General features: G+C 52.4%; 2 protein-coding genes and 1 long non-coding RNA gene across 7 annotated transcripts in view; 1 reads left to right on the top strand and 2 right to left on the bottom strand.

The window, feature by feature from the left end:
• The window catches only part of SLC25A42 (solute carrier family 25 member 42), a 34,161-nt gene extending 29,570 nt beyond the window's left edge, over positions 1–4,591 (bottom strand). The window contains exon 1 of the mRNA XM_019641872.1: positions 4,496–4,591. The gene's annotated coding sequence lies outside the window, so the exon portion shown is untranslated. The remainder of the gene's footprint in view (positions 1–4,495) is intronic.
• A 5,093-nt stretch (positions 4,592–9,684) lies between these two features.
• On the bottom strand, positions 9,685–23,355 carry ARMC6 (armadillo repeat containing 6). Of its 3 annotated transcripts, none has more exons than XM_019641869.1 (8): positions 23,274–23,355; positions 20,498–20,667; positions 19,252–19,334; positions 14,902–15,475; positions 13,177–13,322; positions 11,947–12,078; positions 11,490–11,627; positions 9,685–10,413 (listed from the first exon to the last, which is right to left on the bottom strand). In XM_019641869.1, exons 2-8 carry the CDS (start codon positions 20,622–20,624, stop codon positions 10,201–10,203), a joined length of 1,413 nt encoding a protein of 470 aa, XP_019497414.1. In that variant the 5' UTR covers positions 20,625–20,667; positions 23,274–23,355; the 3' UTR covers positions 9,685–10,200. The 3 variants fall into 3 exon arrangements, with proteins under 3 accessions (XP_019497414.1, XP_019497415.1, XP_019497416.1); XM_019641870.1 differs by lacking the exon at positions 23,274–23,355 and adding an exon at positions 22,720–22,882; XM_019641871.1 differs by lacking the exon at positions 23,274–23,355 and adding an exon at positions 20,110–20,224 and having other exon boundaries at positions 20,498–20,589.
• On the top strand, positions 10,326–20,603 carry LOC109382418 (uncharacterized). Of its 3 annotated transcripts, none has more exons than XR_002123926.1 (4): positions 10,326–10,432; positions 10,542–10,633; positions 11,589–11,691; positions 20,522–20,603. It is a non-coding gene; the product is annotated as an uncharacterized LOC109382418 (long non-coding RNA). The 3 variants fall into 3 exon arrangements; XR_002123924.1 differs by having other exon boundaries at positions 11,501–11,691; XR_002123925.1 differs by having other exon boundaries at positions 10,542–10,694.
• Position 23,356: the final 1 nt, after the last annotated feature.

The following is a 23,356-nucleotide window of genomic DNA, read 5'->3' as shown; positions in this document are numbered from 1 at the left end:
CAGAATAGCCCAGACAGGGTGGCTTATAAACTACAGAAATGTATTTCTCACAGTTCTGGAGGCTGAAGTCTAAGATCAAGGATCTGATAATCTGCGGCTGTCTTCTCACCCTGTCCTCACATGGTGTAAGGGCCTAGGGCACTCTCTGGGGTCCCTTTTATAAGGGCACTAATCCCATTTGTGAGGACTCCACCCTCATGACCTAATCACCTCCCAAAGGCCCACCTCCAGATACCATTATACCGGGATTCGGTTTCAACATATGAATTTTAAGCGGAGACACAAACGTTCAGTCTTTAGCACCTGTCAACACCTTGATTTTGGCCTTTCCGCCTCCACAACTGTGACAGAATAAACTTCTGTTTTCAGCCACCCAGTTTGTGGCAATTTGTTACAGCTGCCCCAGGACACTAACATGGTAAATTAGTGTCCTCCCAGTGCTGGTCTGGCCGTCAGCTAGTGATCTGTGCCTGAGGTCACTGCTCTCCTCTCCGGACCTCAAGGGCACTCTGCTGGCGGAGCATCAGCAGAAAACCTGGCTTCTGCTAAACTTTGTTGAGACCCTGGAATCCAAGCACTCAGCTGCAGCAAAAGGTACTCAGTGAAGAAAACATTGACAAGCATATTTTAAAAATAGCACAGTGACCAGGGAGGAGCTGCCCGGGGCAACACTCTAATTCTTGAGAACGGTACTTGCCAACACCAACACCATCACCTTGGTTCTTTTCATGTGTACATCATTTGTTAAGCAGTAATAAAACTCAACAAGCCCAAATAAACCCCCAAAGCTAATAGCTCTGATCATCGCAGTATTCCTCTAATGCCTAACTGCCAAAATAGAAAAGATCAAAACATGGGACGACATGTGGGAAATGTCCTGACCTCACGGTGATGATGCCCTCCACCTAGCACCATTAGGAAATCACCAACAACTGAGAGAATCTGGAAACAGATTCCCAAATAGATTTAACATCTGACTTCTCTCGATCTCTTCCTTCACCCTCATTCTTTTGCTGGATCCAAATGGGGAAAAAACTTTAGCAACAGCTAAACAGTTCTTCAGCCCATTTTTCTCTTCTTTTTTTTTTTAAGATTTTATTGGGGAGTTAGGGGGAGGAGAACAGCGTTGGGAAATCAGGGAAGGGGAACAGACAGGTAGACAAATTGCAGTTTTTGTTCTTCAGTCTAGTTGTGGAGGACATCGCTTCACTGGCCCATGTTGGTATGATCATTGTGTTCTTGCCGGGTGAGGCCATCGGTCACCGGTCAGTGGTCGGCTGCTCACAGTGGCTCCCAGCAGCTCACACTGGCTGCCAGCCACTCATGTAGTTCATGGCAGCCCACTGCCTACGCCGTCGCCGGCGACCCACAGCAGCCCAGCTCCAGGTTGAGCTGTTGTTCACCATCTTAGCTGTAGAGGGCGAGCGTCACTGGCCTTCAATGTGGGATCCGAACCGCAGCCCTGCTGCTCAGAGCTGGCGTCCCAAGCGAGCTCTTAACCAGCTGAGCCACTCGGCCGGCCCTTCAGCCCATTTTTCCTGTCAAGATACCTCATGCCAACATCTCAGGATGCGCCCTCCCAGGACTCTGGGCGATGCCCCCACAAACCCAAGGTTTCCTTCAGAGCTGTGCAGAGGAGGGACTCAAATATTTCTTGGATTGAGCTTTAGTCTGACCTTGGAAGAGAAACAGAAATCTAATGTTTAATCGCCACCACATGAGCCAGAATCCCTAAGAGATGGAGAGGAAGCATGGAAGTGACATTCAAAAGGATCTCTTGGGCTGGTTTTTTTTTTTTACTATCTATTAGATTGGAGAGACAAGAACATTTGATAAAAGCTGTCCTGGCCACTGTGGGAGGAAAAAAGCATTCCAACTTCACAGCTGAAAGACTGTTGACTGCGCAACCTCTCTGGAAGAACAGTAACCATTTGAATGGACATGCCCTTTGGCCTGGCTACTCCTAGGAAGTCTCTTCATGGGATGTAAACTCCATGAAGTCAGGGAGGCTTCAAAGTGTCTGCACTGCTGGAGCTCCACAAAACATTCACTACATTATTTGCTCATGCTTGAGTCTATTCAGTGCAGCTTGGTTTGTAAAAGAAAATATGATCGACAACTTAAACAGCCATCAGTAAGAGACCGGGTACAAAAATCAACATACCTGTTGGATAAAATCTGATGCAAATTTACCAGTGACTTAAAGGGGGTGGGGGTGGGGTTAAACTGCACCCCCCAAAGGCATAGATTATCTCTGGAAGGAAACAGAAGAAATTATTAACCATGGCGCCTCCAGAGAGGGACAGGATGCAGGCACGGGGAGACCTGCCTGTTTTATTTTATGCCCTTTACAACTGTTTGAATTTTTTTTACCATGTACATCAATTACCTTGTCAAAGTTTATATTTGCTTATGTATATATGTAAAATATATTTGTATATATGTATATATATATACATTTTATATATGCATATATAAAATGTATGTACAGTACATGTATATATGTGTGTATATGCTTCTCTGTGTATAACACCTACATATATGCATACACATACACACACATTTTTTTTTGTTTTTTTTTAAAGTTGCAGAAAAGGAGTTTATTAGAAGTAAAAGTACATTTCAAAGAAGCAGAAGCAGGCGCGAGCAGTAGAGAATGGCTCAAGGGCCATTATTAGAAAAGAAAGTACCCTCCAAAGAGTTTGGAGCGGGCTGAGCAAAGGAAGCTCAAAAGGCCCACACACACATTTTAAACGACTCCTTTTGAATTTGGAGATAAAACTCCAATGGCTTCAGTTTCCATAGGGAAAGCTGAAGGTGACATGACCCTCTGGAACATTCCAGTACCATCTTTGCAGGGAAAGACAGGAGGGGGCAGAAGGTAAGAGGCGCTATGCAAGCCATATATAGGAAATGGCACGTTATTGCTTTTTTAACTACAAAACCACCAGTCTCTTTCTGTGCTGCACACTTGCAAATCATACTCCCGGGAACTTGAAAAATTCCAGAAAAATCATTATCCCCAGCAGCACACCGGGCTCCAGTTTTGCAGTTTAGCTCTAAGCGGCTGTAACATTAGCTCCTTCACTCTGAAGAGTGTTTCCTTACTCTCGGGTTCATTGGCTCCAAGGGCCCAAGGAGCTCCAGAGGATCAGGGAGGGGCCTCAATCTGCAGGAGTGGGAGCCAGAAACCCTGCAATCCCCTCCCAGGTGAGCCTGCCAGCAGCGGCACCCCAGATGTTGAAGCCCTACTCCCCAGCGCCCTCACCCCACCCCCCACCCCAGGGCTCGGAGTCATGCTCCAGCAGCCGTTGCCCTTCCAGCTCAGTCTTTCCAGACCCAGTCAAAGTCATGATGCCTAAGGAACAGCTGCAGGAAGGGTGGGGGTCCCCTCTCCAGCCAATCCCTCAGAGATAAACACAACAGATGGGCACAAAAGGGGGAGGTCCACATAGAAGGGTCAGTAATGCTCAGGGAGGGGTGGGCTCTGTTTCCTCAACTCAAGTCGCTTTAGGTTTGTTGCTGATAAAACGGAGATAATTCAGATTTTGTCTGGGACAGGATTATTCTAAGCCCAAATATCACTATAGACCGTCATAAATGAAAAGATAACATCTGAGTGGGCTTTTCTTTGGAGGGGATGGTGAACCTGAAATAGTGAGGTTTGAAATATTAGGGGACCTGGGGGGAATTAAGGATTATAGAGAGGGGCACAAACACAGGTGTGTGGAAAAAAGTATGAGCCAGTGCACTAAATGGGGTGTGTGTGAGTGAGAAGGTGCTTCTAGGGGTACAGGGCAGGTTGGAGGGTGGAGAGTATCTGAGGGTCCTGATCCAAATTGCTGAAAGGAGGGGCATGCACCTGGATATGAGCAAAGTCAGTGAAGGAATACCAGCAGGCCCAGATGTGAGTGGGAGATCATGAGTTTGGGGTCACAGGACCAGGTGTTGGTGTGGGGGTATAGGCCCAATAGTGGAGGCGGGGTTGGGGGGAGGTGTTTCAGGTGTGAGGTGTCACCCAGAGGACGGCCTCAGGGGATGTGGGGGGTGTCCATGAGCGGGGGCGCGGTGTCAGGTGTGTGAGCGTCACCATCAGTAAAGGCACAGACTCAGGTGTGTAAAGGGGTGCAGACCCAACTTTGCGGGGCGCCGTCCCCACCCCGGAGGTGTGGGGATGTCAGCGAGGCGGACAGTCTCAGGTGTATGGGGGGTGGTCAACGAGAAGGGACGCGGTGTCAGGTGTGCGTGTGCTGACGGTGAGGGGCTCAGATCCGGCTGCGGGAGCCCCTAAAGGAAACCAGACACGAGGTGTGGGGGTCTCGCGGGGTGGGGGTGGGCTTTGACCTCTCCCTGCCCCCGCGACGCTGCTGTCACGCTCCGCCTCGTCCACCAGCGCACCAGGACCTATGACAGGGCCGTGCCTCGCCCTGGCTGGGTCCGAGGGGCACTGACCCCCCTACGCCTGCGCCGCCCCGCGCCCCCCGCGCTCGCTCACCGGCTGGGACGCGTCTCCGTCACCGCCGCCGCCGCTGCCGCCGCCACCGCCTCCAGCCGCCGCGGCCCCGCCTCGCGCACTTCCAGAGCGAGCAGCGGGAGGGGTCCATGGTGCGCTCCGATTGGTTGCACAATGACCAATCAGCGCTGGAGACAGCAAGGATTGGTGAGCACAAAGCAGACAGGCAACCCCTGAAACAAATCGCTGAGGGGTAGAGGCAGGGCTGTTGGCAGAGGCTCTGGGTCCCTGAGGTGGTCCCGCCGGGTGCGAGGTGCTGGGAGGTGCGGGCCTGGAGGCAGGCGATGATTGGAGCACTGGCAGAAGAGAGGCAATCCTGAAGAACCAATTGCTGGGGAAGAAGAGCGGGGCTCGAGGTGGCTGGGGCGACAGGAGCGAGAGAAACGGAGGGCGTAACCAGGAGGGCGACAATGATTGGCTGAGAAGCCGAAGACAGGCAGGCCCGGCGGCCAGTCGCAGGGGCCGTGGGCGGTGCACCCCACCCCAGTTCGAAAGTGCAAGGTGCAGTGTTTGGCCCTGAGCGTGGCGGCCAGAGGTGGCCTCCGACGCCCCGCGCGCGGCCCCCTGAGGCTGTGTCGAGTGAGCTTGTGCCATGACGGCCGAAGGACTCGTGGATAATCCTCCATTCCCACATTCCCCACTACTGCCCTGCAAACGACACAGAGAGGGTGAACTCGCTGGAAGTCACTCAGGCTCGCCCTCTGCAGCTCAGGATTGGTGTGAAGACCAGGAAATAGGTGGAATCCTACTCTCGCGCTTTGTGATTTTCTGGAAGTGTTTGACTTCTCTGAGTTCAAGCTTTCTGTTCCACTATCCGTGACCTCAATTCTGGCCACATCCCTGATAATAAGCCTTTTGTGAATTATAAGCTTTTTGTTAACCCTAACCACAATCTCATGAGTTCAACACGACCATTGCCTCCTTTTACAGAAACCAGAGCACAGAGAGGTCAAGCTCCTTGCCCCCACATCACAAAGCACTTCAGTGGTTGGATCTGGGTGTGAATCTAGAGCAGCCTGCTTTTTGGAAGGGGGATAAGGCAGTGTCAGAGAACAGCCACTGGAGGCCTGGGAGACCTGGGTTTCAATCGCTGTCCAACCACTGACCCACCGTGCAACCTTGGGGACTTTGAGCCTCAGTTTCCTCATGGAACAATGATTCCTACACCTTAATCTTTTGTTTCTGGGGCTTCTCCCCTGGGAGAACTTATATCTCAGCCCTCACTTTGACCTTCTGGTGAAAGTCTTTGCAAGTCATATGAGGCCTGTGAGCCTCAGCTTCTCTGTGAGGTGCAATTCATAGGCTTCTTTGCAGACAGATACCAGCAGCTTAGGGAGCCATCTTGTCATCCAGTGCTCTGCTGTCACTGGCACTTTCCCTGAGGCCACCCCTTTCTTTGACTCCCTTAATCTCCAGGACAGAGAGGGTTACAAATGTTCCCAGATGCTGGCTTTTATTACTCCAGGGGCAGGATGGGGTTGGTAGATATCCAGTTCAGAGCCAGAGTCCTGGGATGGAGCAAGGCTGAGCTAGGCCTTCATAAAGGCTCACATTTCAGGGCTGTACATGCCCCTGCTAAGTGCTTAATCCACTATATCTCAAAGGGCCCCAGTGGAGGAAATGACTGAGGCTCACATCATGGAAGTCACTAGCACAAGACCACCTTCTGGCTCCTGATATTCCCATGATATTCCCACCTCCTCTTCCATACCTCCCAGCTGTGGTTTGCTTCCCTGAAATTTCAAGGCCCTGGTCTCCATTCTGCCCTCCAGAGAGAAGGAGGAAGTGGTGTCTGCTGAACACCTACTGAGCATCAGGTTGTTGCCAGGTCTGAGGCTTCCCAAATACCATCTAACCACGTGGCTTCCAGATGGGGATGACAGTACCCACTTTGCAGATGAGAAAACCCACCACTGTGTGAAAAAATGTTCCTTGCTGGAAGGGCCTGAAGCTGGGTTTGAATCCCTGCTCTTTTTGACCACAGGACCTTCAGCAAGTGACTCAAACTCCCTGCCTCAGTTTCTCCAACTACCTCCCAGGGTTGATGGCAGCATTAATGAAATGAATGGAAGTAAAATACAACTGCAATGGTCTGCAGCGAGTGCTCACTGAGCATTTGATGGGCAAATTGTTCTCTGGGCCTCTGTGTCCCTTTCTGTAAAAGGCGCTTTATGGAATGTGGACATAGACCAACTATGGGTGTGGTTTGCCACCCGAAGAGGGAGATATTAATGCCGGAGAAGTCCCCACCCCAAGGACCTACTTGCCAGGCCCTGGGAGGGAGGCAGCAAACTCCTGGGAAGTTCCACGGTACCCCCAGGGACAGTGCCAACTGAGGCAAGGGTCGGGCAGTGGCCCAGCACCCAGCTGCCTCTCCTGGTGGTGCCAGAAATGCTGGCTGGGCTCTGGCTTTTGTTCATTTGTCAGCAGGCTGGCGCCAGCCAACCTCTCTGTCACCTTCCAACAATGGCAGGCAAAGCCCCTTGGCATCAATAACTGACACCCCCACCATGAGGACATTGATTATGCCCAGCCAGGGTGCCCAGGATCCCAGCTCTTCTGAGCTGGCCTAGCTGGCCCTGAGCGGGATACTGCTTCTCTGCGCCCCCAGTTTCCTCTACCTCTTGGGGATTCCAAGAATAATCTCACACAACAGCAGTGAGCCAGGCCCAGGCACAGTGACAGGGCTTAATTAACTGGGACCAGAGAGCCATTTGTTCAAGGTCAGGTTAGCAACACTGGCAACAGAGGAACCAGCGGAAGCAGGCTGAGCTAGGTTCTCATCCTCCTGCAGCCCCCTAAGTGCCAGTGAGTCTATTTTTCATCTGGAAAATGGGGTTCACAGGCTCTGCCTCACAGAGATGTGTTCGCAACCCAGGAGCCTGGGCCTTTTCTGGGCTAGAGGGACATGTCTTGGACATAACAGTGATTACAGTCAAGTCCAACTGGTGTCAAGGTAGTTTCACTAGGAGGCTGAGTGAGGCTGGGCCACTCATCCAAGAGCACCCAGCTGCAGAGGCTTGGCCTGAATGTGCTGACACCTCCCTTGCAGTTGTGTCCCCCTCAGCCCACATTTTGATGTCATCAACAAGGTTGGCAAGTGCTGCTTAAGGGGGGTGCTATGTGGGGCATACCCCCAGCCAGGCCTTGCAGGGGGCTATGGCCTAGTGCAGTTCACATACACTTAGCCTGTTTTCATGTGAGGAGGCTGAGGCTCACCTGAGGTGACAGAGCATGGACTGGAACCCAGGCATGGCCAACCTCTGTGAACATGAGGTTTTCAGCTAGGCACAGGGATACACAGACTGAGGATATCCAAACAAGCTCCAAATGCACTAACTGAAGACACCCAATTCCTCAGGCTAAGGTGGGAAGGGCTGATAAACAGGCACAGCCACCCCTCCCTGAAGTAACCTGCAGCTATAGAAAGGCTGGCCGGGAGCCCAGGGGAGGGCACTGGGCTGTGGGAGAGGCCTTCCCTCCAACCTCCCTGTGTACTTATTAATCTATTCAGGTATATGTTCAGAAATGTTTACAGGAAATGAGCACAGCGGGCAGACAGTAGCCTGCACACATGGAGCTCATGGACAGCGCAGGGCAGACAAACAGGAAAGCATACAAACAAGGGCACCTCAGATGGAGTCAGAAGTCAGAGACACAGCACAAGGGGTGATGGGACTGGGGTACCAAGGAAGGGAGAGGGCAGAGGGAAGGGTGCTCTAAACAGAGGGCAAAGCATGTGTAAAAGCCCTGAGGTGGGAAGGCTGGTGTGGCTGGAACCATGATTAAAGGAGAGCATAGGGAAGATGAAGGTGGGAGGTGGGCAGGGCCTCAAGGATAGTTTGGTTTCATGGGGTGGGCAATGGGGAGCCATGGGCAGACTGAGTGCAGAGCTGGGGCAGGGCACAGGGCAGCACTTCAGGCTTCCTCAGAAATGGGCTGGCAGCACTCAACCATCAAGTGACAGACAAAGAAACATGAGGTTCACAGGGCCTGAGGACTGCCCCAAAGTCACAGGACTGCACCAAGGTCACACACGTGGTTGACCCAGAAGTCAAATTCAGGGTAGCTTGGAGTAGGCAAGGGATCCTACCCCTGGCCAAGTACCCTGAGAAGGGGGGTCAGGGCAGGGTGACTGGGGCAGAGGTTCATGTTAGTCCTACTGAGCTGGCAGGGCCTGCCCAGCTGGGGGCAGGGGAGGCTTGCAAATCACAGGGAGGTGGGGCCAGTCTGATGCCCCTACAGCTATTTGCATGGGCCACTTTCAATGGAAACCAGGAGCTTTCTGGGAAAAGAGCTTGCGCTGATGTCAAGGGTAGAATTGGGGCCCTCCTCAGACTAGGGGAGGTGAATGACCAGCAGCGGGGTGGGGACTCTGAGAGAGAAGAGGGGCTCCCAGGTGCAGGATGGAAGATCCGGGCATGGCACTTGGAGCCCCCAGGGGTCTTGAGGCTGCTCTGACCCTGACCGGGTAACACAGAATGCATAAGCTGCTGGGCGACCACAAGATGCCCCCCGAGTGTGACTGTAAAGGAGAACTGGGGTCTTCCAGGCGCAGCTGCCTGGGAACATTCAGAATACTTGGGGGTAAGGTGGGCACCAAAAGTAATGGGGGCAGCAAAAGTAATGTCCATTTATAGATGGGGAAACTGAGGCTCAGAGAGGGAAGGTGGGCTACTCAAGCTACCCAGCAAGCAAGGACCTCAATGTGGCCAGGAGGGGAAATGCAGGAGAGTACTCCTGGGGTGACCAAGGTGAAGTTAAGACAACCGGGCACTTCCCATGTCCCAGCTCTGCTCCAACACCAGGTGGAGGGGCTCTATCCCTCCCCAAACTCTGTTTTACGAAGGATCAAATCAAGGCTTAGTGGTTATGTCACTTGCTGAAGGCCACACGGCTGAGTGGTGGCTGGATGCTGAGCTCTCCAGGTCCTCAAGGCAATACATTCTTGGAAACAGGGATCATGGCACCTGTAGACCCCAGGATCATGCCGACTGTGGCCCCAGCAGCCTATCTGAAGGCAACAGCAAATATTACATCCCAGGCTCTTCTCAAAACTGCTGTTTTCCTTAGCGACCCCATGGTCTGCCCAAACATCCACCCCTCCCATTCTCTGAGGCCACTAGCTGCAGTCCCCCGCCCCCCATGATGCCACAGAAGAAACCCCTCTATCATTCAGCCAACAGTCTTTTATTACCACACACCACTGGTTGACCTGGGGCCCCAGAGATGGACCAGCCTCGGTCCTTGCCCTCTGGCCAGCAGAGCAAGGTATCTGCAACACATTTTATAGGTGAGAAAAACAGGAGCAGGGCCAGAACAGACCTGAAGGGGCAGGAGTGGGATCCCTGCCCTGCTCTGAGACTGGCCAGTGTGGCTGCCAAATTTCAGATTGCCCTTTGCCTCAAGCAATGCTAGAAAGGGTGGGGGAGGGGAGGCGGGACGGGGCAGGCAGGACAGTTGATACCAATGCTGTCGGTTGGTGAGGGGAGCACAGGACCCAGTGTAGACACCTCACTAGTGCTCCCTTCCCACCTCACAGCTTGTACCTGGCCCCATAGGAAAACACCTCTTCCTGAGTGAAGGGAGGAATCTGGGGGGAGGGGGGAGTAGAGTGGCAGGACATGGATCTCCCCATTCTCTGAGTCACATGACTCACCCAGACTCACGCCCAGACCAAGGATGGGTCACAGCGCCAGGTTGCCCTTCTGGCCAGTCCACAGCTCTCGGAGCTCAACGTGGCAGCCCAGGTCCCGCAGGGCGGCCTTGGCCACATCCTCGCAGTCTCGGTGGGTGGCACGGGCCTGAGTGATGAGCGCCTCGGCCCCCAGATCCAAGATGGACTGTGAGAAGGCCTGGCTGCGGGCCACCAGGTTTCGGATCAGCATACAGGCCTGTTTCTAAAAGGGAGAGCAGAAGGTGAGGGCTATGAGCTGGTGGGTGGGGCCCCGGGGTAGGGTCCACTCTGACCTCAGGGTTGTCCTCATAACACAATGCATCAACGATGATCACAGCCCGCATTCCACAGGCGCTACATTGTGACTCATCAGGCCAGAGGCATCCCTTCACTTCATCCTCTCAGCAGCTCTGGAGGCAGGGCTAATCCCCCATCTCTCCCAGGTGAAGAAACTAAAGCTCAGGACAGCCAAGGGCTTGGCAGGTGGGGCTAATCCCTCCTCAGGTATGGATCCTCAGTCTCCAAGAGTCCGGCAGGGGCCCCAGGGGAGGAGGGCAGCATGACAGTTGGAAGACAGGGATGTGCACAGGGCCCATCTGTGAATCACACAGGTATTCCCTCAGGCAACATTTGCACCCTGCATATCTACCCCTGTGGGTGCCTAGCAGCACCACAACAAGGCACCTGCCACCTGCAGGACAGTGGATAAGGAGCAGGTGAGGTGTGAGAGGCTCCTGGCAAGGGTGGTCAGGGAAGGACAAGGTGATGGGCCAAAGGGCATGGTGTCCTGGAGGAAGGACCAGGACGGCAAAGGCCACAGTGGGCCCAGAGCCTGGTGTGTGTAAGGACCATGAGGAGGCCCCAGTGCTGGAAGGGTGCAAGAGTGGGAGGCAGGAGGGTCTGGGAATGCAGGGAGGAGTGTGGGTTTCAGGCCAGGGTATCACATGGCCCTGTCTATAGTTCAGCTCCACCGACTCCCCAGCGAGGTGTGGACAGTAGTCCAAGGCAGGGCTGGAATCTCCCTAAACCCCAGCAGAGCCCCATCTGCTCTCCCCAAACCTCTTCCTCCCCAGATCCCTACAAAGGGCCTGTTAGGAAAGATCAAATGCAGAAAGAGCAGAGGAGCAGGGACAGTACACTCTGGAAGATGAGATGTAGCTAGAGAACCAGAGGGTCTGGGAAGGAAAAAGAACCCACGAGACTTGGGTCATGATGGGGATGGGGGCAGGGACAGGGAGGGCCTCCTTCTGGCCCTCCACCTGCCCACCAGTCTCCTGCTGCTACTTCCCCTGTGCCCACCTGCACACCAGCCTCCTGTGGGTGTGCCTTCATGGCTTCCAGTGCAGCCAAAGCCCCACCGCCCTCCACGATGACCCGGCTGTTCTCCGGCTTGCGCAGGGCCAAGACACACAGGGCTGCGCAGCTCTGTTCACACACCTGCGGGATGGGTCACAGGGATGAATGAGACCAAGCCAACAGGCCCCAATTATCAACTCCCCAGGTAAGTGCCCTGCAACCTCACCTGGACAGACCGCTGTCAGTCCAGGTGTGTATGGGTTCAGTAATAACAAGAACAGTACCAGGGTGACAAAAACATCAACCAAGCTCTCCCCACCCCTCCTCACCCCACTCCCTATTTGCCTTGGCCCCACCTCTCCCCCACCCCCACTTGAAATAGAAAAAGCATCATGCAGATATAGAAACTGAGCTGGGATTTCCACCCCACCATCCCACCTCGTGTGCCCCTGGGTGGTACCTGGGGGCTGGCCAGGTGCCGGGTCATGGCAGCCACAATGGACTCTGTTGCGCCAGCACGGACGATGGCATCCTTCACATCATCATTGCCCGCGATGGCCCGCAGGGCGCTCAGCACCTGCTTCACGAGGTCCTACACGGAGGGCACACGGGGGTCACCCCTGGCCAGTCCCCCTCCCACTGTGCCAGGCACTAACTGCTTGATTGCTGTATTGTGGAGGGGGTCTCAAGGGAGGGTCTGGGGCAATTCCACTGTCTGAATAACAGCTGGGGCTGCCCTGGGGAGCGTAGTTGGGATGTAACAGCAGGGTTACTACTCGCTGTATAGAGAAGGCAGGGGAGGCGGGGGAGGTGGACCCTGTGGTTTAGGCCAGCTGCATCCAGACCAGGCATTGGGATGACCTTGACACCCTCACACACACACACTGAGGGGGCATTGGCTCAGGTCAGCAATCAGGACACCAGGTCCCCCTGGCCATGGCTGCAGGCCCAGTGTGGGCTCTGACTGACCTGAGCTGAGGACAGCCAGTCAGATGCTGCTGGGGCTGCTAACTGCCCCAGTAAGGGGCAGAGCAGTGAGAGAGAGGAGGTGGACCAAGGCCCCCATCTCCAGCTGTCCAGGAGTACAAGCAAATTGCAATCTCTTGATTGCTTAAGCCAGTTCAAATTCAGCTTTCTGCCACCTGTACAGGAGCCTGGCTGATATCACTAGATGGGGTTGGGGGCAGCAGGGCCATTGCTGCCATGGGCCAGGCTCCCTGTCCTTGGGCCAGGGGTTGATAAGTGACTGCTAAATGAAGGAGTGATGGGTAGGGGTCCCTGCCCTATTATACAGATGAAGAAACCCAGGCAGTGAGGGGTGGGCCTCTCACTCAAACATTACACAGCTGAGCTGTGGTCTGGGCCAACCCTGGTGACACCCACTCCTATTCCTCCCACTCCTGGTAGAAAATATAAAGGTGCTAAATGACAGTAAGAGAAGGTGGGTAGATTTGTCTGCCCCCAAACTTTAGTTCCTGCCCATGTGTCAATGAGAAGTAGAAACCACACTTTGGTTCTGGGATCAGCAGACAGGGCCAGTGATTTCTGACTCCGGCTTGTGGGGCTGGCAGAGGCCAAAAGGGGCATAGTTCTCTGGGAGGCCAGAGCCTTCCCCAGGCGTGGAGGAAAATGTCAAATTGAAACCCAAGCAAGGGGTATTTCGCACCCTAAGACAGCTCTGGATGCCCACCTGGTGGTCGCTGCAGTCGGCCAGCAGAGCCACCAGGACACTGAGGCCCCCAAGGTCGACGACCTCCTGGCAGAACTCGTTGCGGACGGCCAGGCGGGACAGGGTGCTGCAGAGCTCACTCAGGACACTGGGGTTGTCAGAGAATGCTGCAGAGAGGGAGAGGAGCTGTGGGGATAAGGAAAGGGCAGAGGACCAGCCATGGCTCCGAGTCAGTGGTCCTAATGCAAATCCTGCTCCACCCTCTGCCTGGTGGGGTGGCTGCCTGTCCCAGTAGAGCCCCAGTGAACACCAGAGGCTGCCCTGACCGGCAGCGCCCCCTGCTGGCTGCTGGGGAAGACACTCCCCCCAACCTCCTTACCCCCACCCAGATAAATTCCAGACCAATTAATGGTGTCATCTAAAAAAAGAAAACCATAATAGTACTATAATAAAACATCTGAGACTATTTTTATGATCTTGGGGTGGGAATGACCTTTCTAAGTGCAACTGGAAACCCAGGAACCATAGAGACATATGGATAGAGTTGACCAACAAAATTGAACACAGACATGAAGACCAAGTTCAGAGGCACAGGATGAAGAGGCTACACTGAGGCCAACACGGGGTAGGAGAGAGGCGGAGAGCCATAATTTAAACAGAGCTCTGTGATTGTCAGCTCATCAGTTGGTGTGTCCCCTGGCTAGGCTGCAGCCCCATGAGAGTTCATCTGGATATGCCACGGAGGTGTTGTCTACACATTGTAACATCCACGACCAGCTGACTTTAAGTAAAGGAGAAGAACCTCGATGGTCTGGGTGGGACTCATCTAATCAGCTGAAGGCCTTTATGAGAGAAACTGGGGTCTCCCTGAGTAGGAAGAAGCACACCTGTGGACTGTGGTGTCTGTTTCTGCCCCATGGATTTCAGACTCGAAGGCCAATTCCTTGCAATAACCCTTTTGTATATCCACATATCCTACTGGTCTGTCTCTCTTTTAGAGCCTGATTGAAATGAGCTCCTGTAAATAAACACGAAAAATGCAAACCGCTCAAAAAAGCAGACCAACTTCACAGATGGTCAGAACCTGTTTCCACCCTCTCCAGGGGTGTGGAAGGGAGACTGAGGCAGGCCCACCTCCATTGCAGACAGGGCCGGCATCCTCCACACAGGCCTGGCCATGGAGCCTGTGCCATGGGCAGGCCCGGAAGAACACATTCTTCTAGCACCTCCTGTGCACCAGCCTCCAGTCAGGCCTTTTCTGGTAGGTGCAGTGGACAGGGGGCTGGTGTTTTGGGGTCTGAATGTCAGCGTTGTGACCTCCTACTGCCGGCTCACTATGGTCACCCTGGAGTTAGGAACACATACATGCACAACAATTTGTGGCCAAGTGTGAGCCCAAGTATAACCTGCCACCTGAGACCAGCCACGGTGAGTGCCTGCAGCATTTATCCCATCTTTGGAAAACACCCTTGTTTTTTCCTCTGGGGAGCTCTCCCTTCCCCACTCTCAATCTGTGGTTGGGCAGAGCTGAGCCTCCTTCCCAAATGGCTTCAGACATGGGCACAGGCCTTGGTCCCGGCCAATGAGTGCTGGCCTGAAACTTTCCTGGGGCAACCAGGAGTAAGGATACTGTTCCATGAGGGCTGCCCGCCATGTAGGTGGAACGAAACCAAGAGAGGCAAGTGGAGCCTGAAGCTAGCCATGCCTGGAGCAGGCCTAAGTCTTGAGTCTCACTCTTGCTCCTACCTTTGGCAGCCTCAATGAGCACCTTCAAGCCTCCGTTCTCCTGCACGATCATCTTGGCATGGTCGTGGGCGTGGCCGAAGGGCACACGGATGTCATCATCAAAGGTCATGATGCGGAGGGTCCAGCAGGCCTCCCTGACCACGTCGGCGCAGCAGCCATGCCGGGTGATGGCGCGGGTCAGCAGGGGCAGCACACCAGCCTTCACCAGGCTCTGCCGATTCTGTTCGTGTTTCAGGCAGGCATGCCGCACACAGCGTATCCCAGAGCAGAGCAGATCAGCTGTGTCAGCGTTCTGGGCCAGCGTGGCCACCAGCAACTTCAGGCCCTGGGTGTCCAGGAGGTCGGGCTGGCTGTCAATCAGGGCTGACAGAGCATTGAGGGCCTGGAGCAGGAGGCCCTGGTCTCCCGCTGCAGCCAGCTTCCAGGCAGCGAGGAGGATGGGGTAGGCGCCCTTCTGGGCTGCCAGGAAGCGGCAGGCCTTGTGCTGCTTGCATTGTTCGCAAAAGCGGGCAAGGTGCACTGACACCTCCTGGGGGAGAGAGCAGGCTACGGACTCCTTCAGGTTGTCCAGGACCTACAGAACACGGGAGAAACCTCGGTGTCAGCTCAGCCCAAAGAGAGCCATAGCCACAGTGCTGCACCCCTGCAGCATCCCCTCCCCCAAGGTCTGGACCTGCACTGGTTCTATGAGGCCAGTTCCAGCCGCGGCAGCTTCTACACCTGTGCTTTTAGGAGCCTTGAGCTTGAGAGGCCACTTAGAGGGAGAGGCCCAGCTCTCTCAGTGTCCCTGCCAAGAAGCAACACAAAGTACAGATGTATTAAACATTCCAGCCCTAGTTGCCACTGCATAAGAGGCCCTAAGTGAGACTAAGAGAATCATCCAGCTGAGCTCTGTCAGCCCAATAGAATTGTAACAAACAAATTGGCTGTTGTTTTTGGTTGCTTGTTACATGGCTATACACCATCCAATGGCCAGCTCTCCAAAGAACGCGAAAGCTGTCTTTGCCAGACCTGCTCACACATCTCCTGTTTGTCTCTCTCATACATTCCACAAATATTTACTGAGCATACACCAAATGAAATCACACTGATTCACTCAAATTCAACCCTAAGCCCTTGCAGAAAAAAATAATAATGAGAAAAAACATTCTGAAGAGGACAGACAGGACCAGTAGCTGTTATTCAACTCCATGACCTCAGGGCCTGCCTTAGCAGGAGCCCAAGATGAATCCGTGCCCCTGGAGTTTCTGAAATAATTTGCACCCTATCCCACGCCCCCAATAAGGGTGGTTCTACAGATACCCTCTGCCCAAAGGCCTTTGACATAGTTCGACTGCCCTGAAAGGCAAGGATGCCTGTCAGCCAACCCTCACTGGGCTAGATTTGTGGACTTAACTGAGCATATGTTAAATTAAAACAGAACGTTAAGAAATAGATTAAAACTAGAGCAGTGACTTGAATAGACATTCCTCCAAAGAAGATTCACGAATGGCCAATGAGTACAGGAAAAGATGCTCCATATCACCAATCAAATCACCAATCAAAGCCACGAGGTACCATCATACTCTTAAAGATGGCTACTACCAAAACGGAAAATAACAAGTATTGGCAGGGATGTGGAGAATTGGAGCCCTTGTGCATTGATGACAGGATGTGAAATGGTATATAGCCACTTTGGAAAACAGTCTAGCAGCTCCTAAAAACATTAAGTATAGAATTACCACATGATCTAACGATCCCACTTCTGGGTATACACTCAAAAGAATTGAAAGCAGGGTCTCAAAGAGAGAGACGTTTGTACATTCATGTGTACAGCAGCATTATTCAAAATAGCCAAAAGGTGGAAGCAACTCAAGTGTCCATCAATAAATGAAAGAACAAAATGTGGTCCATCCATACAATGGAATATTATGTAGCCATAAAAAAGAAGGAAATTCTGACACATGCTACAGCATGGATGAATCTTGAGGACATTATGCTCAGTGAAATAAGCCAGACATAAAAGGGCAAATACTGCAAAATTCCATTTATATGAGGTCCTCAGAGGAGACAGATTCCTAGCCATAAAGTAGATGGTGGGTGCCAAGGGCTGGGGGAGGTGGGAATGGGGAGTTTGTGCTTAATGGGGACAGTTTCAGTTTGGGAAGATAAAGGAGTTTTGGACATGGATGGTGTGATGGCTGCACAATGATGTGAATGTACTAATGCCAACTCAGCAGTGCACTTAGAAATGGTTAAGATGGTAGGTTTTATGTTGTGTATCTTTTACCACCACCAAAAAAAAAAAAAAAAGAGGTCGTGGCATTTTAGTAGGAACCCTACAAGAAACTTGAAAAGCATATGACACAAGTGCCACTGAGATGCAATGTACTGGAGTTACAACTATTCTATTTAGTCAGATAAAGAGAGGAAAGAAAACGATCAGTATTTGCACACTAATAGCTGTCAAATTTACAGGAAATCTCTTCTTGTCCTGGATCTTATCATAACGCTGAGTCTGAGTCAGCTGGCTATGGGGGTTGTCTTCATGATTCCTAGGTGCTGTCTGTGACCCCAAAACCCCACAGGCTGTCTGAGCAGAGGACAGTTGCTAATGTGGAGGTGGCAGAGACAGCTGTGCTCCACCTGTGACAGCTCAGCATAGTGACAGGGCTCTGTCCTCCAGCCCTGTGGTCATTCTCTCTCTGACTGAAGGCTTTTATTCTGCAACTTTCCACATATAAAACTGGCCAGACTCACTTTCTACTCAGAGTTTCAAGACTTCATCTTGGTTTTATTTCTACAAGTCTGTTTACAACAAATGTCATAACTCTAACAGATTCATTTCAAAAGGCATCACAAAGTTGAATTTTTCTCCCTCCAAAAATAAGCATTTTTTTGTGCATCAGAACTGAGACATACAAGCAGAGGTCAACAGTGCCGTGTGCACATGAAAAGGGCTGGGAGATGCAAACCCCAAAGTGTGTGGCATCACTTCCAGGAAGGGGCGAGGAGGTGGCTGGTGGGACGTACAGGACAGGGACTTTCAGATTTTACTATAAATGCTTGAGTACTGCTTGAATCTTTTATGCCAAGAATATATTCACATTGTCTTCTGTAACAAAAAATAAAATTTTACAAGTGAAATTAAGAAGAATCAAAGAGCAAAGGCTGTACACAAACAAGGAGTTTCCAATACTACTGGTAGAAGATAGTCGAACCATTCTCTGAGCTTGGCTTCCCTGGGAGAGGGACCTAGGTCTGGGTCCCAGCTCTGCCCCTCACTGGCTGTGACCATAGGTGAGTCATTTATTTTTGGGAAGCCTCAGATTGCTGATCAACAAAATGGGCTAATTACAGATTGAGATAATGTGTTTTAAGCATTTAGTACAATGCTGAGCACTTCAGAAGTACTCAATGATTGTTAGAGATCATTGTTACTGAGATCTTTCATACATAAAGGACATCTACAAATCAATAAGAAAAAAAAGAACCACCCAATAGAAAATGGCCAGAAGACAAGATCATTTTAAAATACATTCATTCTTACTAGCAAAGAAAACAACGAGATGATTTTCACAAAACCTCTGTAAGGCAGGAGATGGTGAGGACCCTGAGGACAGGGAGAAGTAAGCACCTTGCTTTAGTCAAGAGCTGGGATTACACTTAGGGCTTTCTCTTCCAACTTCCTCTTTTATCACTACACTCCCTTGCTGCCTTATCTTTGGATCTCAATTTCCCCATCTGCAGGTATCTTTGAGAGAATAACTAAGACAGCACAAGGAAAGTACCTTGCACAGAAGTGAGTTCACAGTCCATTCTCAGTAAACACTAGAATCTTCTGCTGTTTTACCAGCAGCTTACCATTTTGTGGATGACCTTAAGGAAAGGACTTAACCTCTGTGAGCTGTATCTTCCTTGTTGCTAGAGAACAAGGGCAGACTCTGAGCCTCCGTTTCCCCTTTCCCCATCAGTAATTCAGGGACGATACTGCCTACCCAACAGGCCAGTTTAAGTGCTAACAGTCAGTGACAATAAGTGACAGCCTTACTATGACCCCACTCTCTCTGAGAAAACTCGGTGGTAGGAAGGCCAGAGAGAAGCTCCTCAATGGTGCCCTCTACCCCAAGGCTCCTAACACCAGGGACAACCATGAGCGCTGTCCACCCCCGAGAGGCCCTATACATGGACTCAGGGAGCCCTGACTACAAACTTGGGCCTGCCTGCACACGCTGGGCAGGTCCTGACCTTTGGAGCTTATGTCTGCCATCTGGGAACCAGGGAAAAGGTACCCGACAGACCATTACAAGGTGATGTGTGTGGGACCACACATGTAAGGTCAGCCCTGCCCACATGGGCCGACCCTCCTACCTGCAAGATGTCGTGTGTGGGCTCCTGGGGTCCATCTGCAGAGACTTGGGGTGCCATCTTTATAATGTTGCTCAGATCGACCCCTGTAGGGGTGGGGGGGAGTCAGGAAACAAGTGACAGTCGTCATCTCTGTGACCTGTCGGGGTCACAACTCAGGTCCCTTCTGCTGGAATGACCCACTCTGGAGGCCTTCAGGAGTTTGCCCAGGCCCCCACTCCACCCTCCTCCTCACCCAGGCCAGACTTAACAGCCACATCCACACAGAAGGTGTGGGGTGGAGGTGGCGGGAGGTCTTTGCCCCTCAGTCCTGTCCAGCCCCAGCCAATGGGAGCAGGGCAGGAGCAGAGCAGTAGCAGAGCAGAACAGAGCACGCCATCACTGCAGTGAGAGGCCCATTCTGCCTGGTGGGTTGAGAAGAGAGGGGACCCCACAGCATTCTCCCTTGGGATTCCCATCACTCCTTCCACTGGCTGTATCCCTGCCCTCACTGGCACCCCCAAAGGAAGCCCCCACTGTGCAGGACACTTCTGGGTGCCCCTCCAGACCCTGTCCATTGTCTATATCCCACTCTGTGACCAGGACACCAGCCTCTGACCTGAGGCTAGATTCCTGGGCTCCCTTGCCCTCCAGAATCTGACTGGGCTTGGACAATGAGCTGGACTCAAGATAAGGAGTGGGGGGGGGGCAGGTGTTCATTCCCAGCTCCCTGCCTCTGCCAGATGACCCTCACCCCCCCGTCATGGCCTTTCCTGGGGCAGGAGAGGTCCCTGCTGTGGCCTGCAGGGTCTCCTAACCTTGTCTACATCACTATAAACAACTCCCTCTTATCCACTCCCCTCCATGGTTTAAGCATGATACCTGTTTGCACAGGTGGGTAATCAACATGTACTTCTGCCTTCTTGAACTCAAGCATGGGTGCGAGTGGGGCAGGGAGGTAGGTGGCCCTATTTCTTGAGAGGTGGTCAGGAAATGCCTGTTCAAGGAAGTGACAATTAAAAGGAGACCCACCTCAAAGATCCAGCCCTGCAGATATTTGGGTAAGGTCCAGGCAAATAGAGGGTGGGCACCAGCAAGGTGGGAGCAGGCAGTCAGCCTGCCTGGGGCAGAGTGTGGAGAGGGAAAGGGGCCCAGGGCTGCCACGCCAGGTGAGATGGGGCCACAGCAGGACAGCACTCTCGCACATTAAGAGCCGTGGATTGGAAGGGACTGTCGAGCAAAAAAACGGACTAGTACCACACCACCTTACCTTGTGATTCAAATTGCTCCACAGCCTCTTTCACTGCTTCCTCTGGCCCCATCTCAAACTCCTCAATGTTCTCAAGAACAGCCGCATCGAAGGTCTCCTGGGTGATGTGCTTGGAGGCCATCTTCATCCCTTCTGCATGAAGCCGCAGGTGCCTGATAGACGCTCCTGAGCTGAGAAGTTAAGGTGAGAAGAAAGCTTCATCAAGGGTAAGAGGGCAGCTGGGAGCCGGGCCACAATTTAAGGAGCATCTACTGGGGCTACAGCCATATGACCACCCAGGAAAAATTCTTACAACCTGGATCACAGGATTGGGTGATATTCCAACATCCCTAGAGTGTCTAAAAGTGCAGAAGAGGACAGGTAATTTACTACATTTTCTAAGAAAGGGGGAATGTTAGGGCTGGCTGAGTGGCTTGGTTAAGAGCGCGAGCTCTGAGCAACAGGGTCGCCAGTTCGATTCCCACATGGGCCAGTGAGCTGTGCCTGAGCTGAGCTGCCACTGAGCTGGTGAGAGTGCATGCTCTTAGCAGCAAGGTTGCTGGTTGGACTCCCACATGGGATGGTAGGCCACGCCCACTAGCAGCTAAGAGTGAACTTGGCACCTTGAGCTGAGCAGCTGCAAGCTGCTGACAGGTGGCCGAATAGCTCAGTGTGCAAGAAGGTTATCAGTTCGACTCCCACATAGAATGGTGGACTACACCTGCCCGCGACTAGATTGAAAGCGACGACTGGACTTGGAGCTGAACTTGCGCCCTCCACAACTAAGATTGAACAACAACTTGACTTGGAGCTGATGGGTCCTAGAAAAAACACATTCTTCCCCTTCCTCAATTCCCCAACACTGTTCCCCTCCCCAATATCCCAATAAAAAAATCTTAAAAAAAAAAAAAGAATATATAATGAACTCTAAAAATTCATTACTAATAAACAACCCAATCAAAAAACGGGCTAAGAATTTTCAAGGTCAAAGGTGAAGGAAAATATTAAGGATTTTCTGTTTTGCGATAGGAGTCCAGGCTGGTGATGGTGGGGTATTCCATGGCCAGCTCCGAGGGATGGAAACTTCCGAGCTGGTGCCCCTGGAGGAACTGTGCTCCTGGTTCTGCCACCTGACATTGCTTCAACTATACTGGCAGTGTTTCAGACCCAAGTGGGCCAACGGTGAGTGGCCACTTTGTTACAGAGGCACAGTCTTAAAGGGGGAATGCCATTATGCCTACTTTACAGCTGAGGAATCTGAAGCTCAGAAAAGTATGTACCTGCCGGAGGTCACACAGGCCATAAGAGGCCTGGCCATCATGCAAACTTGCCTCATTAACACATAACTCCGCCTGGGTCATCTAAGGAGCTTCTGCCAGGACTTCCAGGCCACCGCCTCCTGGGAGCCTTCCCTGGGCACTCAGATAGAGCCTATGCTCTCTGGCCTTGATCTGCACCCCACACCCCACTTCACCCCATAAACCTCCCTCTGCCCAGCTCTGAGCTCCCTCAGCTGAGGAGATCAATGTCTGGCTCTAAGACCACCCCTAAGGTCCTCTGGGATCTCCTAGGCCTGACATGGGGCTGGGTGGGGGGAATGAAAGTATCTAAAGCACATAAGAAAGATGGTGCCTGAGAATGGTCATCTGGGAACCACCTGGGCCAGGCCAAGGGAGAGGGGAAATTATCAGCTCCCACGATGAGTTCAATGCATTGGGGGAAAGGAAGGAAATTAACAAGGCCCCCAACTGACAGCTGGGGTTCTGCTCATCAAGAAAATGGTACACTGAGGGGTGACCGGCTAGCTCAGTTGGTTAGAGCATGGTGCTGATAATACCAAGGTTGCCGGTTTGATCCCCGCATGGGCCACTGTGAGCTGCGCTCTCCTTAAAAATAATTAAATAGGGCCGGCCCAGTGGCTCAGTTGGTTAAGAGCTCGCTCAAGAGTTTGAGCTCTGAGCAACAGCGGTTCGATTGCCAGCCCGAGCTAAGCAGCTGCTGAGCTGCCAACAGGTGGCAGGATGGCTCAGCTTAAAAAAATAAAATTAAAAAAATTTTTAAATAAATAATAATAAAAGAAAATGATGCACTGAAACATCGGGGACTTGGAAAAGCTCACCTTCTTCCACCAGCCACACCTACCCTGGTTCAGGCACCATCCTCCTCCCCAGTGGGTGGCCTCACCTGCTTCCTCCCTGCCACATTTGCAAATCTATTCACCACAAAGAGACCACCTTACTCACCTGCTCAAAATCCTGCAGTGGCGTCCCACCTATCTCAGAACAAAACCCAGTCTCCTTACCAGCTCTTTTCCTACCTAGATTTCCTCACCTGTGCGTCCCTGTCTCTTTCTAATCCTTCCCAGCTATTCAAGGGACAACCTTCATAATCACTCTGGCTATGGCTCTCCTTTCACACCACTCTTTTATTATTTGAATGTTATCTCTACCTGAAGTGACATGGTTCATTTATTATTTGCTTGAACTGTCTAGCCTCCTCCTCAATGAAATTTAACCTCATGAGAGCTGGACACAGCCCATTTTGTTTCCCATCTTCTCACCACTTTCTAGGGCGGGGCCGGGCACGCAGCAGGCACCCAGTAAGTACATAGACAGTGAATGAAAAAAGAAAACGGAGGCCCGCAAAGTGGGGGATTTTTGTCCTGGGGCGGCTTCTGTAAGAGTCTTTCATTCCCCAAAACCAAGATCCCGTGGACAGCCCACAGTCACCAACCCGACCCTGCGGCGCCCACTCCCCGCCCGGCTCGCAAGGGGTCTCGGCAGCTCCCGCTTCTCACCTGGTCTTTGCGGCCACGTGGGAAAGGGTGGGGCTCGCGTCTGTCACCGGCGGCGCCGCCTCAATCCCCTTCCGGCCGCCGTA

Source organism: Hipposideros armiger, unplaced genomic scaffold (assembly GCF_001890085.2).
Source record: "Hipposideros armiger isolate ML-2016 unplaced genomic scaffold, ASM189008v1 scaffold_64, whole genome shotgun sequence".
Classification (NCBI taxonomy): domain Eukaryota; kingdom Metazoa; phylum Chordata; class Mammalia; order Chiroptera; family Hipposideridae; genus Hipposideros; species Hipposideros armiger.
The sequence above is the reverse complement of the archived record's forward strand: the minus strand, read 5'-3'. Positions and strand labels throughout refer to the sequence as shown.

Coding starts and splice junctions, on each gene's coding strand:
- ARMC6 (XM_019641869.1), bottom strand. CDS start 20,624: ATGAAGATGGCCTCCAAGCACATCACCCAGGAGACCTTCGATGCGGCT. Junction 13,323..14,901: donor GCTCATTGAGGCTGCCAAAG/GTAGGAGCAAGA, acceptor CCCTCTCTGCAG/CATTCTCTGACAACCCCAGT. Junction 10,414..11,489: donor CACAGGAGGCTGGTGTGCAG/GTGGGCACAGGG, acceptor TCTCCCTTTTAG/AAACAGGCCTGTATGCTGAT.